General features: G+C 35.5%; 1 protein-coding gene across 3 annotated transcripts; it reads left to right on the plus strand.

Annotated features, from left to right (window-relative positions):
• The first annotated feature begins 1371 nt into the window (after positions 1-1371).
• LOC109186557 (stress response protein NST1-like) lies at positions 1372-17542 on the plus strand. 3 transcript variants are annotated; one of them, XM_019336583.1, is made up of 3 exons: positions 1372-2130; positions 3431-3686; positions 3857-4359. In XM_019336583.1, exons 1-3 carry the CDS (start codon positions 1822-1824, stop codon positions 4225-4227), a joined length of 936 nt encoding a protein of 311 aa, XP_019192128.1. In that variant the 5' UTR covers positions 1372-1821; the 3' UTR covers positions 4228-4359. The 3 variants fall into 3 exon arrangements, with proteins under 3 accessions (XP_019192128.1, XP_019192127.1, XP_019192126.1); XM_019336582.1 differs by lacking the exons at positions 3431-3686; positions 3857-4359 and adding exons at positions 16434-16692; positions 16893-17542 and having other exon boundaries at positions 1416-2130; XM_019336581.1 differs by lacking the exons at positions 1372-2130; positions 3431-3686; positions 3857-4359 and adding exons at positions 13860-14568; positions 16434-16692; positions 16893-17542.
• Positions 17543-17654: the final 112 nt, after the last annotated feature.

Raw genomic sequence — 17654 nt, forward strand, 5'->3', positions numbered from 1 at the left:
ATTACTTTAATTGTTGATTATACTTTAATTAAATTTCTATGAATAGTAAATCATATATGTGTGTGTATACACATGCACCTGGATCACACACTTATAAATAAGCAGTTTTGCTTCCTTCTTGGACATCACTTGTCTATTCATTACAACATCTTTAGCCCAGTGGTTTGTGGTTCTAACTCTCAAGTTTAGCCCATGGATTATTATTTGATGGGAAATATCCCTCAGCCGTATAATTGTATAGCCACACGGTTCGTCTACCATATGTCACGAGGCTTGTAATCTCATCATTTACAATATCAGAACCCTGGAGCTCGATCGGATCGGGTGTACCGAGCTTGCTTGTAATGCCTCTTAGACTGTAAGACAAACACATGTGCTTGTAATGGGACAAAGTACCTGCTAGATTCCTATACTGTAGCGTTTTGTTCAATTTAGTCCCTGTACTTTAAGATTTAGAACAATTAAGGACAATACTTAACAACGTTAATTTTTTCCGTTAAGTTTGTCCACATGGCATTCGAATTGCCATTTCAGATTGTGTGATGTGACATATGACATGGCAATTCAAATGTCACGTGGACAAACTTAACGGAAAAAATTAACGGTGTTAAGTATTGTCCTTAATTGTTATAAATCTTAAAGTACATGGACTAAATTGAACAAAATGCAACAGTACAGGGACCTAGCATGTACTGTGTTCGCTTGTAATGCCTCTTAGACTAGAAGACAAACACATGTAATGACACTCTACCTGGTCACATTGGAAACGAGCATGTCAGGAATCTCTTCACACGTTGGCATATCAACAATGCATCCGACCTCCTCAATGCATGCACGATACGTGGCTCACATGTCGAACTCCCGGCATGTGTCCCCTTTTAGCCCTCTATATAAGGTGTTTTTAATGCCTTGTGAGGGGGCTTTAGAACTTCACCTAACCATACGGGAACGTCCGACCTACTGTCACAATTACCCGAGCCCACATACTTGTATCCTGTAGTCCACCTAGACTTACTCGTATATCTCAGTGTATTTACTACATCATTATTATTTATTGTTTGGTATCTCGAACATTATACATACTTTTTTGGGTCTAATGTCTCAAGCAATAATACTATTCATACCCGGCTATGGTGGTCCTGAATAATAATACTATTCATACCCGAGTTATGGTGGACCCGATTATTGTAAAACCACCCGTTAATATTGTAGTTGGTAAAAGAATTGTTTATTAAGAATTATTAAATTAAATATTAGTTCATAATTAAATTCCCTATTACAAGAAGAAAAGATACTCACTCAACCTCAAGTATGGATTATGTTGATTTCCATTTCGATTAGGGCAAAGCTTCAGAAACTGAAGCAAAATCCCAACTCAAATTTCACATATTTACAGTCACACCCCAAATAAAATCCAGAAGCCTCTGTCCCTCCATCAGTCCATGGACCAAAGAAACTCGCAGAAATTTCAATCCTCTCTTCTCCGTCTTTAGCTACTACCCTCATCTCTCATCCAAACCCTAATTTTACCGTAACCGACCTTCTGCTCTTCATTCCTTTATCTCCTTCGGCTTCATAGATTCTCCTCTTCCCAATTCGAATTGTTTGCCGTCTAATCTCTATTCACATTTGCCTTTGCTTTACCGGAGGAAGGAAATTCCCCCCTCGCTGGAATTTCCCTGTCAAGTTATCATCTTTCGTTTTTATCCGATCATATAAAATCTGGGATTGTTTCACGTGCACATTCGGATATCGTTTGAATCGTGTAGATATAGGTATTCTGGAGCGAGCTGTGTTGGTGGCGTTTAGATTCAGGGGAAAATGGTGGGGGGTGGAAACAGGAAGGATGATCAGTTGGTGATTAACAGCACTAATGTTTTCGCGGCGCTGGGAACCCTGAGGAAGAAGAAGAAGTCCGATAAGGATTCCAAGAGTAAGAGCGCTTCCAGTTCGTCCAACAAGGAGGCTCAGCCGCAGGTTATCTGGGCTCCGGCGCCGCTCACTACGAAATCTTGGGCCGATATCGAGGACGAAAATGACGATGATTACTATGTTTTAACGGCTCCGCCTCAGGTTTCTTGGGGTCCTGCTGCAGCTCAGGAGCAGCAATCCAAAGGACCTGTTATAGAGGTTTGAACTTTCCAACTCTTGCCTGAATGTTTGGTTTGAGAGTTACTCATTTTCCTTGCTTAAATGTTTGAATCTTTGGTGTTTTGCTGCTTTGTGCACACAGTTTAAGTGGTGATTGGCATTGTAACTTCTCTGATATATTTGAGTAGATAAACTTTATCTCTTGATAAACTTTCATATAAGTTTTCTTGGTTGGAAATGATTCTTTATAAAATTGTCACTGATCTTTCCTTATATCATATATTCTTGTGTATTTAGCTCTCTCAGTGAAAGTGAAACTCTTGATATAGAATATCTGCTTTTTTTTTCTATCTCCCTCTAGAGTCTAGAACATTAAGTCTTGGTATCCATAATCATCACCAAACATCTAGAAATTGAAGTATATTTATGCTGTTTTAGCTAAAGATGTCAGTAAATTTTCACTCAATAATTTTCAGTTATTTGATGGAACAAAAAATGGTTCTATGTGATTTTTAGGCTAATAATAGCATGACTTGAACTGAATTGATTATGAATCTTATCTCACGGCCTGTTGAAGATAACAATCCTTTGTTGCCATGGTGCATGACTGTATGCATTTATGGCATCTGAAATTGGTGTTAAGATTTTCCTTCACGTACTGAATGCTGAATTTTGAACTTTTTTCCCCATACAGAAAAGAAATAGTTGCACAAAAACCGATACTTCATTTTCAGCCTCACTTTATTATGTTCCTAAAACTTATAAAGAATGTTAGGAAATTTATTATGGGAATTGGGAAAACAATGTTAGAAAGCATGTAAAGAATCATCCTTTATTTTTCTATCAAACTTATGTTCTAGTACACTACTTTTTGACTTTTCCCATTGTGGTGATGCCAATCAGGTCCTTATGGAAACATATTTTTAAAAATTTTGCTTGTTATGTTTATGACCTGTAAAGAATGACATTATCACCCTTGTCCACATCCACTCTTATTTTCTTGATTCCGAGCACCAGTTTAGACTTTAGATAGGTGAATTTGCCTAGGTTACCTTATTTATTTCTCTCTTTCAATTGTTTCAAAATCTTTTTTGCTCCCACAGAGCAAGGTACCCCATCCACAGATGTTCATCAATATTGTACTCCACATAATATGATTTCATTTCAATTTATATTATATTGTAAACATGAAATACAATTGAAATGAACATTGAGTTTAATCATGATGAACATGTTCTGCAAGAGCATAGCTTGCTCTGTATACCTTGATGTATTACATACCAATTGCTTCAGTATGTGTGGATCATTATAATTTATATATAGTAGTTTTGGATATCAGGAGAGTGAAAGTGAAGAAGATGAAGGCCTCGATGAAGTGGATGAGGATATTGAGCAAGAGCAGGAGCATGAGCCTGAGAGTGAAGCACTTCCAGTAGAGAAGGAGCCTATTGTTAAGAAACCTGCTGAAGTTGCGGCACCCAAAGAATCAGAAAGACAGCTGTCAAAAAAAGAATTGAAGAAGAAGGAACTTGAAGAACTTGAAGCTATGCTTGCAGAATTCGGATGCAACCAACCTGAGAAAAAGGATGATCAAGGTAATTTAAATTCTCTACTCTTAATAATAATAATTATACAGTAATAATAGAGAGGCTCGGTTTGCTCACTTCGATGGCACTTTCTATGTGATCGTTAGATTGGGCCAATTAGAAGATTCTTATCTTTCGATATCTTATCTGAGAATGTTTGTGACTGGTTGAGTTTGCAGGTGTTACGCGGGATAAGAAGGCAGAGAATGTGAATGGAGAGATGGATAAGAAGGAAAACGAAGGTGCTGGTGAGAGCAAAAACGCAAAAAAGAAGAAAAAGAAATCGAAGGAAGCTAAAGAGCAACAGGGTCAGGTCAACAACGGTGTTGAGCCTGGAAGGGGTAATGAAGACACGGAGACTGAAGCTGCTGGTAATACTGATATGAAGGAGAAGATTAAGAAAGCGCAATCCATGAAGAAAAAGAAGTCGAGCAAAGAGATGGATGGTGCCGCCAAAGCCGCCGCTAGTGAGGCCGCTGCAAGGAGTGCAAAGTTAGCTGCTGCAAAGAAAAAGGAGAAGAACCACTACAACCAGCAGCCTCTGCGGTAAAAAGCCCCCTCCCCCTCCCCCTTGTTTTGGATTCAGTTGCAAAGAACATACATACACTTCTTTGTCCATTGTTTAAAATGCACAATAAACATCAGATTCTGGTTCAATTCAAATTGGCCATTTTCATTTTCAGTTTTTTGCTTTACCTTTTATCATGTTACAAATCCAAAAAATCATTTCAACCACAGCTCTCTTTTGGCCGTGTTTAGGATTTTAGTTTAAATCTCCAGTCTCTTTTATGGGCGGGGTTGAAGAATCCCATTTCCCCTCACATAAATCAACCAAGTACGTTTCCTATGTTCCATTTAATGACTCAATCTAGAATTCCAAGCTTTGTTTGAGCATTAATCAATTGTTATTGTTATACCCCTTTTAGTGTACTACAAGTCTACAACCTAATTCAATAGGTATCCATAAATCGTTATACCCTTTTTAGTATATTGCAACCCATTTCAATAGGTATTCATAAGTTTAATTAATACGTTAATGATTGGATTAACCAACATGGTTGGCATGGTGGTTCAACACCTCGTCCCTTAAGCATGAGGTTGGGGGTTCGATCCCTACCCATGTGAATGGAGTAAATCATTTGGCTCATGAATAGATTTTAGAATCTATTTTCTTTTTTACCGCCACCACCACCATCATCGCCACAACCGTCTCCACCCCCACCACCACCACCGCCACAACTGTCTCCACCCCCACCACCACCGTCGCTCCCACCACTGCCACTACTACCACCCCATCACCGCCACCACCACATATTTTTATAAGGGTATTTATGTCTTTTAAAACATATTTCATTTCTATTTCTTAAATCAACCAAACACTGTAATATAATTCCTAAAGTCTATTCCTTCCGCGAACCAAACAATAGAATACAATTCATATTCTATTCCTTACCTATTCCATTCCTTATGAAATAGCATTCCTATTACCTCAAAATTTATTGCTTGAACCAAACGTGCTGTTAGTGTGCTGACAATAAAGACGAAGGATTAGTCCTCTGACTATCGACTGGAGAGATACCTTTGGGCAAAAAAAAAAAACGTTAATGATTAGGTATTCAGTGGAACAGCCCAAGCATCGATTTAATTTTAAAAGTCCAAATTTATTATTATTATTACTTCTTTTTTTTTTTTTTTTTTTTTTTTTTTGAGAAACAAAGTCCAAATTTATTAAGTATGCTATGTTATTAAAATATTGCACTTAAATTTGATTTCTTCCATTTATACCATTATTTTATTACTTTTCATATAAGTAATAATTATATTTAAATTACGTACTCCGTATTATTTACTCATCAAATATCTTATTGTGAGTTGTGACTCATTCAACATACTTGTTCTTGTTCTACACTTCGTCACTAAGTATATTATCAAGACAATTTATTTATTCTTTTTCAATTAGAAAATATCATCTTCTATGACGGATTAAGTAATATATTTTATTTATTCTTTTTCAATTAGAAAATATCATCTTCTATGACGGATTAAGTAATATATTTTAATAGAGTCAGTAGTATTAAAAAAATATATATATTTTATTCTTTATTATCCATATAATAAATGTGGCAGTTTTTGTTGGAAGGATATTATACATATAAATATAAATATAAATATAATAATAAGATTAATTCATAATGATTAGATGAGTAATGTTGTAACGTCTATACGCATCATCGAGTTGACTTTTGCGTAAGATATTCTGTTGTGGACTAGGTTTCTATTTATTTATTTAAGTTTTATTTTTCAAAATTAATTTTCAAAATAATGGATATATCGGGTTCGACCCAAAAAAGAAAGGTCAAAGTAGACAATGCTCAAAAGTAAGGTTCGGAAGTGGTGGTTAGCTAGTTGATCTTAGGCCCAACCTCCGGAGTTGACCTCCAGACTCGAGGGTTTATTAGAAAGAGACATAGTTTCACAGGGCGTCCAATTTTTAAGAAATTGATTAGGGGAATTAGTTTATATTATTAACCATTGTCCTTGGTTAAGACATTTTCTTGTTCACTTACTACAAACTTTGTATGGAGTAATACACAAACAACTAAGGAATTTGAAGCAAATCTTTGTCCTAAACTCTCCAATATTTATATTGCTTTGTTCTTGTCTATTATCGGGGTTAGTTGATTTGGATTAGAAAAAAAGAAGAAGCAATAATTCAAGTATTTGCCTTGGTACTTGGCCCAATAAATTCGAGAAATTATTTCTTTTAAAAAAGCTTCTACGGTTTTTTTTTTTTTTTTTTAAATATTAAATGAACAATTATATCATTAAAGAAAAATGGTCAAATAAATCCTCCAAGTTTTGACAAAAAATAATAAGCTTTTTGTTATAAATAGTAATGATTGTGGACATTATTGTGTAACGGTTTCCTTTATGTCTCCATTATTGTATTCTGTTACACTTGTTATTATATATATGTCATTCTAATGTAATGATCATAGGTGTGATATAAAGGAATAAGAAACCCTCTATTTTGTCTCTACTCTTCTTCTTGTTCTTACTGTTCTTCACGAGCTAAAGACCTGCAAACAAACTTGCAATACAACACGTTATCAGCACGCTCAATTCCGGTGAACGGTAACTTTTATGAGTTTTTTATGCCTTATTATTTTCCGGATGCCTCAAAATTATATGTGTTTATGCTTTATGCATTTTTGAATTTATGAAAACTTGATCATATGATTATATATTTTTGATAATATACTTCTGCATCCGTAAGTATATATTTACTGTGAATATGTATATCATGAATGAATAAGTTTACTGGGCAAATACATATATTTCGTAGCAATGAACCAAAAATATTGATGTTGATGAATATTTGATGAGGAATCAAAATTTTTGGCCTATGCTTATATGTGACTTCATATCAAATATGCGTACAATTTTTCTTGCAATATCTAAGATTCTAGTTGCTAGATGTACTAAGTCTGGAATTTTGCATATGATATATATTTTTTTTCCGGAAAAATTGTATTGCTTTCAATATATACACTATTTTTTTACATACTGGCATGAAAAATTTGATTGATTAATTATTTTTGGTATGATAATTCGTTTAGTACAATGAGAAATTGTCTAGAATGAGTTTTTTTTTCATACCTTTCTTTCCCCTCCATCGCCGTCGCGCCTGTCATCTGAGCCACGTCGGAGGTGTTGCAGCGGCGGCATGGGGCGGCTATTTTTTTTGCGGCGTCTGTCCAGCAGTCCAGCCCCTGTTTTTAGAAGTGATCGGAGAAGGACAAAAATAGATCCCGTTTTTTCGGCCGATCGTCCCCCATTTTTTTCTGATCTGTACCATCATCGCATGGTGGGCTGTGAGGATGGCCCTATGGGTGGCCGCGGTAGAGGCGAGCGGCGGCTATTACGAAGATCGTGGCCGCGTTACTGACGACCGGTGGTGGTCTGCGGCAAGGGCGGCGATCAATAATGGCGGTTGGCGGAGGTCTCTTCGTTTTATCGAAACCGTTTGCGTAAATACAAGCCCCATAACGCCAGAAGAGTTATTAATTTCGCGTTGTTTACGGATGATTTTTGCTTTTATTCATAAAAAAAAAAAAAAAAAAAAAAAAAAAAAAAAAAAAAACGCCAGAAGCGTTAATTCCTACTTAGGATTTGGATTGGACCACCTTTAAAATAAATGGACCATCTTTATATTTGAACCATTCTTACATAAAAATCCTAAGTCCCATATTTTTTTTTATAAAATATGTTTTTTTTTCTTGGTCCTCATTAAAACTATTTCCGGTAGAAAATAGTTGCTCTTGAAAAAAGAGAATTCACTGAGCTCGCACTCAATGGAAGAAATTTCTTTATTTGGGTGTTTGATGTCGAAATATATCTTGCATCTATAAAACTGCCAAACACCATCAAAGAGGCATCTACGAGTATTGAGGCCCAGAAGGCAATACCGCTCATTTTTCTTCGTCACCACCTTAACCATGACCTCATACAATGGATATTCAATCTCTATTCCATGCCTTCGAGCATGCTTCTGCTTGAACGATTCTTTCATATCTGAATGCAAATATACCATATAGTGGATCGTTCTTAAGCATTATCTTGATACCTATTTTTTTCTCTCAATTATATTGTGGGCTGTTTTTGGAATAATAAAATATTCCTAATAATTCTTGTAGCTTATGCCATATGCTTTTGCATCCCGTCGATGCGCATGCATAGAATTAGAGAGCTTAATTAAAATACATAATATTGTGACACTTTCTTGATGTGACCACCAAATACATTGTATGGTCGGTGCACTTGTTGTCAAGTGTCAAATTTTTGTTGTGTCACAAATTGCTATCTCATGCCTTACTGGGATGTGAATCATCACAAAAGAGCATTTACTGATTTGCTCTTGATGGTAGCAATTGTTTGCTATACGCCATATATTTTAAGATTTATTATAAATCTTACTAGAAGCTTTGCCCGGATGGCAAATCAAAGCCACTGTTTATTATGGGACAATCCCTGAAGGATCGTTTTAATCAACAAGTGGTCATAGTCTGAATTCTAAATATAGTTTTGCCTAGAAGGTAAATCAAGAGCACTATTTTTATTTGTCACCCGTTATCTTGCCCCAACCCTCGATTATAGATATTTGATCTAAAAGGATTTATAGACCCTAAGTCAATCCCTGAAGGATATTTGGTGTATGCGGGTCTTATTGTCAATGGTCGTATTGTACTCCAGTAGTAGTACATGACAAAATTATGCTAAGTGTTTGGTCATTGGGCTATTTTTTTAATAAGGTCTGGAAGACCCTGAATGTGGATTGATCTTTAAGGTGACTAATGACTCATGAATGAAGTTTGCAACTTCTATTTCTAATGCTATGCTACTCTCCAAAAGTCAATATTGACTCACATCATGTTGGTTTGCCTGAAGCAAACAAGTTGTGATTTTTTTTTACACATAGTAATCACTGCCTGAAAATTCTGACCGGCGCAGTTTGAAAATTAAATTCGTGAAAAATACTTGTTGAACTCCTTTTGGCATGAAATTTTTTCTGGAGAACCTAGACTCGTGATATTTGATGTCTGTAAAAATATTTTGTTAAAAATATGCTTTGGTTATTCCAGAAAAATTTGTAAAGTTTTGGCAGTGTGCTGCCAATTATTTTTCTGCCTGGAGCAATGTTGTGAAAATTTTCAGAAAAAATACTTTCACACCTTGGATTGACATGAAAATTTTTATGTACGTTCTAGACTTACTGAACTACATATCTGCCAAATTTTGTGTCAAAATGTGTTACCTTTTTCCCCCAGAAAATTCTGCAATCCAGGTCAAAATTCTGAAAATTTTCTGCCGTTTTCAGCTTGTATATCTTGCTATTTTGTGATGTTTTCATGCTGAGATATGAAACTATGAAATAAAATGAGAGTTTGCTTGGAAAAGTGCTGTTTTTGACGCCCCGAAATAGGAATGAATGGGCCCGGCAGCGAACATGTGCTCATTATTATTCGGCGAACGGTACTTCTCTCATTTTTATAATTTATGAATTAATAAACAATATCTCTTGTCATGTCATGCCTTGTGTGTACCAAACATGATATTCTTTATTTAATGGATGTGCATGACTCAATTGAGTGTTTGGTGTCCAAGACATAAGGGACAATTATATCACATGTTGCATGTGCTTCTCTTTAATTGACAACATTTAGCATATAATCTCTTGATTATGTTCACATAAGAGATTTTGTTATTTATCTTGTTGGCAATTTATGATTTGCTATAGGCCATAGCTATTGAGATTTATCACCCAACTTATAAGTGGAAAATAGCATGAATTCTCAATATGGTTAGGTTGCACCTGTCGTTGCTAAACCTTAGCTTGCATGTGATAATAGTTAAAGGCTATGACATGTTTACAGTGCTAGTTTCTGCTATAGAAACTTTTTGACATGAGATTTGGGCATATGATATTTAAATTTATAGCCCTCATTATTTTGTATATTTATTTGCCCAGAAGGTAGATTAAGGATTTTAATTCTCTAAGTCATCCTTTTAGGATGAATCTTGACAATGAATTCTTGACCAAAAATGGTCAACCTATCCCATCAATCCCCGAAGGATTGTTTGACGTTACTATGAGTCAAATTCTTTTTATCCAAGTCTAACTCAATGCATATCACAAATCAATCCCTCAAGGATTGTAAAATACCCCCTTTTTCACCTAGTACGTGATTTCAGAAGTAACATTTTCCTATCTGCGTTATTTTATTTGCGCAGTCTATTTTATATCACCACCACAACGTACCTCTAAAAGGGCTATCAAAGAAACCTCCGTCTATTGATTAAATACAGAAAGCCCATGATAGGGGATCAATACATATAATTGGGTACGTTGACTGCATTCCTAATGAAGATTGTTTCTCGGCATTAGGGGGAGATAATATACTACTCTGTAGCTTTTTGGAATGCCAAGAAATTTCATAAGGATAAAAACATCTTCATTATTTAAATCCATGTACTAGTTAGATTGAACTGGAAGTTCAAAAGATAATCTATTTGCGATTTTAGCAAATAATCTGTCGAATACATCTATTGATCATAATGATCATAAAAGAAGTGACTAGGTCCTATATCCTAGGACCAAACATATCTATCGATACTCCTTGACACCAGAAGTGTAGGAGACCTATCGGCGAAAGAGATATGAATCATAATACTAGATCTAGTAAAGAAATATTGTCACTCTTGAAATAGTTTGAATAATTATGTCCTGCAGACGTTCGTCCAGATGACGAAAAACCCTGGTAAGACTTATAGGTGCACCAAACAAACGTAATACTAGGGATGCGGAACGACCAGATCAAAATATCTTTGGGAAATGTTTAGAATCTGGTTGTTTTAGAAATTGCCATTACTTTTACAAATATGGGAGTTTTACAAAAAAGTTATAGTTGTCGACAACACAATTGCTATTACAAATTGCTCGTTATATAATCTGGATCCAGAGTTAGGCACCAGAAGTGCCATGACTATTTAATATATAAAGGAGCAATTAAGGCATAGCTCGACTCGCTAAAATGAATAAATTCTCTTTATAACAATACACCATTTAAGTGTTAACCCTGAAGGTTACAAATGGGTGTGTGCATGAAAGAGAAATAAGAATAATGAGGTGATAAAGCGAGTTTGTAGCCTATGGGTTCACGCAGAGACCCTTAATTGATTTTAATCAAATATAATCTCCCACGGTAAATGGCATTAAGTTCCGCTACATAATACAATTTGCAGAATAATAAATTTAGATATGCAGTTAAATTTATCTTGAGAAATCCCTGATGGATTCATAATTCTCATTTTTAAGTATTATTATGTGTCATTATCTACTCTTTAAAGGGTTGCGAATGGAGTTAATATCCTCATTGAAGGAATAATATGTACCATTGTGTGCTCGATAAAGGATTGATAATGAACTTATTTATTATTTATTATCTCAGTCAAGATTGATGGTGTAAACATCAATGAAAGATATAAAGAGCTTGATGATGTCAGTTCATATTTAAAGACTGAGACTTTTGAAACAAAAAGCTTGTGAAAGCTATAAGTATTATCTCGACTTGAAGATCGAGTTTTTCTTTACAGTTTTTTATACACCAGTCAGCCTACATCTAAAAATGTTTTTTCATATGTCTATATGCATATAAGTGTCATGTTTTTATCAAACTAAAGGTTGCCTAATAATCTCTTGAAGTAGATAAGGAACCTTTTTGGACTCGAAGTCCCTTACTTCATTATCATTGGAGCACCATTATAAAACCAGAAGTTCCATAACCGCAACATATTTGTGATAAAATTGCTAGCAAAATCTAGTGCTCCCCCTACAAATGAAGTACTTGAATAATGATTAACATATCCTCCGGTATCTTCGAGATACAAAGACATGACATTTATGTAAGAAACCATGATACGGTTTTAATAGGCTACTCGGGTACTGGCTGTTTTGTTTGATCCCCGCAATGCCAAGTCCAAACTGGTTATACAATGAATTTCCCTAAATGTTCAAAATGAGGACAATAACACTTGTGTTGCACAAATGTTATATTAGCTCTAGAAGAGCCATAAGATTATTGTACACTACTCTAAGTGACAATCCAGAAGATTTGTCCAATCCATCTCTTCAAAATTTGAAATATATGTAGAACTTGAAGATTGTTATCTTCAGGGGGAGACTGGAAGTACATTTACTCGAATCAATCCGGAAGATTGAACATTGAACGTAAAATCCTGAAGATTAAGTCATAAAAGACTAACAATTGCGCACTATTTGCAACACATAAATACATAAATATCATGTACTCTTTTCCTCACTAGTTTTCTCCCATTGGGTTTTCTAGTGTGGTTTTTAACGAGGCATGAGTATGATATAATAATGACAATGAGGAAAAGTTGCAAAATAATTGCTTAAATGGACAAACCCCAAAATCCTGAAGATTATGCGGTTTGCGCCCTGAAGGCTTATGGTTGTACTCTTTTTCCCTTAACTAAGTTTTTACCACATGGTTTTCTTAAGTTAAGGTTTTTAATGAGGCGACCAAATACAATATATGTTTTTATATATATCATGTACTCTTTTCTTCAACTAGGTTTTTCCCACGTGGTTTTCCTAGTGAAGTTTTTAATGAGGCATGAATATATTTTCTATTGTACTCTTTTCTTGTCTAGGTTTTTCCCACAGGGTTTTCCTAGAAAGTTTTTAAAACGAGGCTTGATCATTGACAAATAATGTCCAAGGGGGAGTGTTATAAATAGTAATGATTGTGGACATTATTGTGTAACGGTTTCCTTTATGTCTCCATTATTGTATTCTGTTACACTTGTTATTATATATATGTCATTCTAATGTAATGATCATAGGTGTGATATAAAGGAATAAGAAACCCTCTATTTTGTCTCTACTCTTCTTCTTGTTCTTACTGTTCTTCACGAGCTAAAGACCTGCAAACAAACTTGCAATACAACACTTTTGAAATTTAAAACATTTTAATTAAACATTCAAATTCAGTAAAATCTTCTGTTTAAATCATTTTTATCGGCAATCAACATGTAATTGATAGTTGTTGACCGCTTTTTTAGTCGAAGAAGGCAATTGCCATGTTGCCTTCCTCGTATATGAGGAAGGTGATGACGAAGAATCAACATCGACGACAACAAGGCGAGGAGACAAAGGAGAAAGTTTTAATGGTCATGAAAAATTGGTTCTCATTAACTCACGGGGAGAATGATTCACATATGATCACTATATATATATATATATATATATATATATATATATATATATATATATTGTGTATGTTGATCCACGTTACAAGATGGATTATTATTACATGTTATGTTTTAGTATATTTCAATGTAATATATATTTTACTAAAAATGGACATGTATGTTAGTGGCCAAACATGGAATATAGACTATGGTCAACATTATAATGATTGAATATTTGGAGAGTTGGAGCAAAAAAAAAAAAAAAAAACATTTTTGAAAATATTTTTATTTAAAACTATAAATATCCGATTTGGAAAAAAAAGGATCCACGTACCATTATGTTGTGAATTTCCATTTGGGGATATTTGGGCAAATCTCAATAAATTCAGTCAAATCCAAACACGGCGTCACATATTTACAATCGTACCCTCAAACAAATCCAGAAGTCCCAGAACCAGAATTCAATTTTCTTCTCCATCTTCCCCGACTCGACTCTCTATCAAACCCTAATAATTACAGACTGTTCTCCTTTGTATAACCCTCACAGATTCTATTCTCTCCCAAAATTACAACCGCCATCCAATCCACAATTCAACATTTTCCTTCAATTCATCGGAAATTCCTGTTTCGCCGGAATTTCCCTGAAAATCTGTCATCTTCGATTTCCATCCGATCATTCCACAATCAGGGATTGTTTCTCCGTGGATTGAATCGCGTAGATATAGATATCTGTCGACTGCGGCGAGCTGTGTTGGTGGAGGCGTTGAGATTCTGAGTGAAAGGAGGAAAAAAAATGGTGGGTGGTGGAAACAGGAAGGATGATCAGTTGGTGATTAACAGCACTAACGGTTTCGCGGCGCTCGGAGCTCTCAGGAAGAAGAAGAAGTCCAGCAAGGATTCCAAGAGTAAGGTTTCTTCCGGTTCGTCGAAGCAGGAGCCTCAGCCGCAGGTTTTCTGGGCTCCGGCGCCGCTGACTACGAAATCGTGGGCCGATGTGGATGACGAAAGTGACGATGATTACTATATTACTACGGCTGCGCCTAAGGTTGTTTGGGGCGGTGCGGCACCGGTGGAGCAGCATTCCAAGACCACAGAAAGAGCCACTCCTGTTGTAGAGGTATGCATTTTGTAGTTTGTACTTTCACTTGGATGCTTTTTTAGTGTGAATTTATGTGTTAAAAATGGGTATTTATTCTGAATTCTGCTTTAGAATTATGCTCGAATGTGGTAATTACTCTCTTACAATTCGCAAGAATTATTTGTTATGTCTCTCTTGATTGTTTGAGTTGATACTGCACTCTCATGTTTCTGTATATTATTTATGTATTCATTTCTTTTACTTAAAGTGCTTTTGTGCTGATGCTTTTGTAGCATTTGGCACTGGTCTGATTGCTATTCTATTTTCGGTGCAGTATGTTAGTCCTGTTTGGTTAAGCAAGCTTATGATTATCATGATTTATGATGTTTTTAATACAATATTGCTTTAAATAAGTAGAGTTGTTATACTGCATAATCCTTAGGACTTCTCCAAACATGTAGATGACTAATTATTCTATCAATCTATAATTTCCAATTAAATAAACTTAACCTATTAGTGACAAACAATATACTCTGTATTTCTTTATTTTATCTATTTGCAATCTTTTAAGTAAGTTCTGTTTATGGAATGGTTCCATGTTATAAAGCTATGATTCACAATGCTGAGTTTAGCTGACTTTTCCTTGTATCAGATTTTTTTTAGCTGTCTCTCCAAATATAAATTTTTCATTATTAATTACTCCTTCTGTCATACTTTATTTGTCTTACCTTCCTTTTTACTCTGTCCCAAAACAATGACCACTTACTGAATTTAAACACCATTAGCTTTTTACTTTTTCAATTTTACTGTTAATACCATTTAACTTTTTAAATTTATCTGACTAGCCGACTAGGTGGGCCTATTTGCAATGTTGTAGAAGGCGCTAGTTGGGTGTCCGGGAGGCGTCTAGCGCCTATGTGAGTGAGTAATAATAATAAGAAAAACACAACAAAATACACATTGCACACCAAAAAAAAGACACACTCAACCAAGTTGGCCGACTCAGGTGCCTAGGCCGCCTAGTTGGCCAACTAATGTCCGCCTATGGGTAAAATCCCCTTGGCCTAGGGGCACCTAGCGCCTAATTGACGCCTAGGCTGATTTTTACAACAGTGTCTATTTGGAAGGGAAATTTTGGAAATAATATCACATCTTGTCTTCGTAAAAACCATGCCTAACACAATTACCTGTTTTACCCCTTCCAAAATGGGATGGAAGGAGTATATGGAAACTGTCTCGTAGAACATCTAGCATTGGTTATGCAAAGAGTGGTTTGGGCAAATGATATAAGTAAATATTTTATACATTCTGATTCTTCTCCAGTTGATATCACATCCAGTATGACTCCATGTGATTTGGGCTGACTTTCATTTCTAGGGTAATGATAGCTTAGCTTAGGCAAATTACTTAAACCTGTCAAACATATTACACTGTTTATTGGAGATAATAATCTTATGTTGGCACGGTAGACATGAACAACAAAAGTTAGTAATCAGTGAATACACTTCATTCCCACATCACTTTTCTCACCATTTCCCTTGCATGACATGTATTCTTTGATGATTTCATTAAGATCTTTCGTTATTTTCATTTTTGACTACCTGAAATTTCTTTTAGAAAAAAATCCTTGTTAGAAAGCATATAATCATCCTGTTTTTTTCTGTCTTGGTGATGGCAATCAGGACCTTTACGAAACATTTTAAAATTTTAATTTTTACTTGTTTATGCTGACAATTTATAATGAATGGCATTATCATCCTTTTCCTCATCTGCTTTTTATTATTATTATTATCATTTTTTAGCACCATGATAGATGTCACTTTACCCTGTAATCTCTGTGTTTTATTTTTTTTACCTCTTTCACTAAGTGTGGATGGATAAGCATTGTTACTCGTGGATATCAGGAGAGTGAAAGTGAGGATGAAGGCCTTGATGAAGTGGATGACTATATTGAACCAGAACAGGACTATGAGCCTGAGCCTGAGCCTGAAGTGCCAGTAGAGAAGGAGCCTGTTGCTAAGATACCTGCTGAAGTTGGGGCACCTAAGGAATCAGAAAGGCAGCTGTCAAAAAAGGAATTGAAGAAGAAGGAACTTGAAGAACTTGAAGCTATGCTTGCTGAATTTGGATACAACCAACCTGAGAAAAAAGACGATTCACTAGGTAATTTACATTCTCTACTTCTCTGAGCTTCTGGAAGGTTTTTATGCTCTCTGATGTTGTGGAGAGGTTTGTTATGTTGGTTTGGGGCACCATGCTGGAATTTGTACTGAAGAATTTTTTTACTGCTTTCAAGCTCAAGTAGCATGATGAATTTTGTATTATCCTGGCTTTTGAACATAAAATGTTCTTTTTACTTATAGGTGCTACACAGAGCAAGAAGGTAGAGAATGTGATGAATGGAGAGGATAAGAAGGATGATGGCACTACTGGTGAGAGCAAGAATGCAAAAAAGAAGAAAAAGAAGTCAAAGGAGGCGAAAGAGCAACAGGATCAGCCCAACGGTGTTGAAGTTGGAAATGGAAAGGAAAAAGATGAAAGTGGTGGAGTGGAGAAGGCTGAAGATGCTCATAATGTTGATGTGAAAGAGAAGCTTAAGAAAGTGCAGTCCATGAAAAAGAAGAAGTCAAGCAAAGAGATGGATGGTGCGGCCAAAGCTGCTGCTAGTGAGGCTGCTGCAAGGAACGCAAAGCTAGCTGCTGCAAAGAAAAAGGAGAAGAACCACTACAACCAGCAGCCACAGCGGTAAATTCCTTTTGTTTTTTCTTGAGTTGGGGATGAACATATATATACATATCTTATTGTCCATTGTTAAATGTACAATAAACATCAGGATCTTGTTCAATTGAGACTGACCTTTGATGTTTTACTTTTTGCTGTTAACTGCCTTCCAAGTTACCAGTCCAAAACTTTGTTTAACCATTCCCCTATCCCCCCAGCTTTTCTCGTATGTAAATTTCTGAAGGATTTTGTATGCCAATGGTTTACTCATTCGTAATGCATTTTCTTCTCATCCAACAAAATATTACCAAAGAAATAGATACGAGTATATGACCAAACTGGAATAGTATTTAATTCAGCAATGGGTTAAGACAAGCTTTGTAGATTTGAGCGTTCTCAATCCT

This window comes from Ipomoea nil, unplaced genomic scaffold (assembly GCF_001879475.1).
Source record: "Ipomoea nil cultivar Tokyo-kokei standard unplaced genomic scaffold, Asagao_1.1 scaffold1407, whole genome shotgun sequence".
Taxonomy (NCBI): domain Eukaryota; kingdom Viridiplantae; phylum Streptophyta; class Magnoliopsida; order Solanales; family Convolvulaceae; genus Ipomoea; species Ipomoea nil.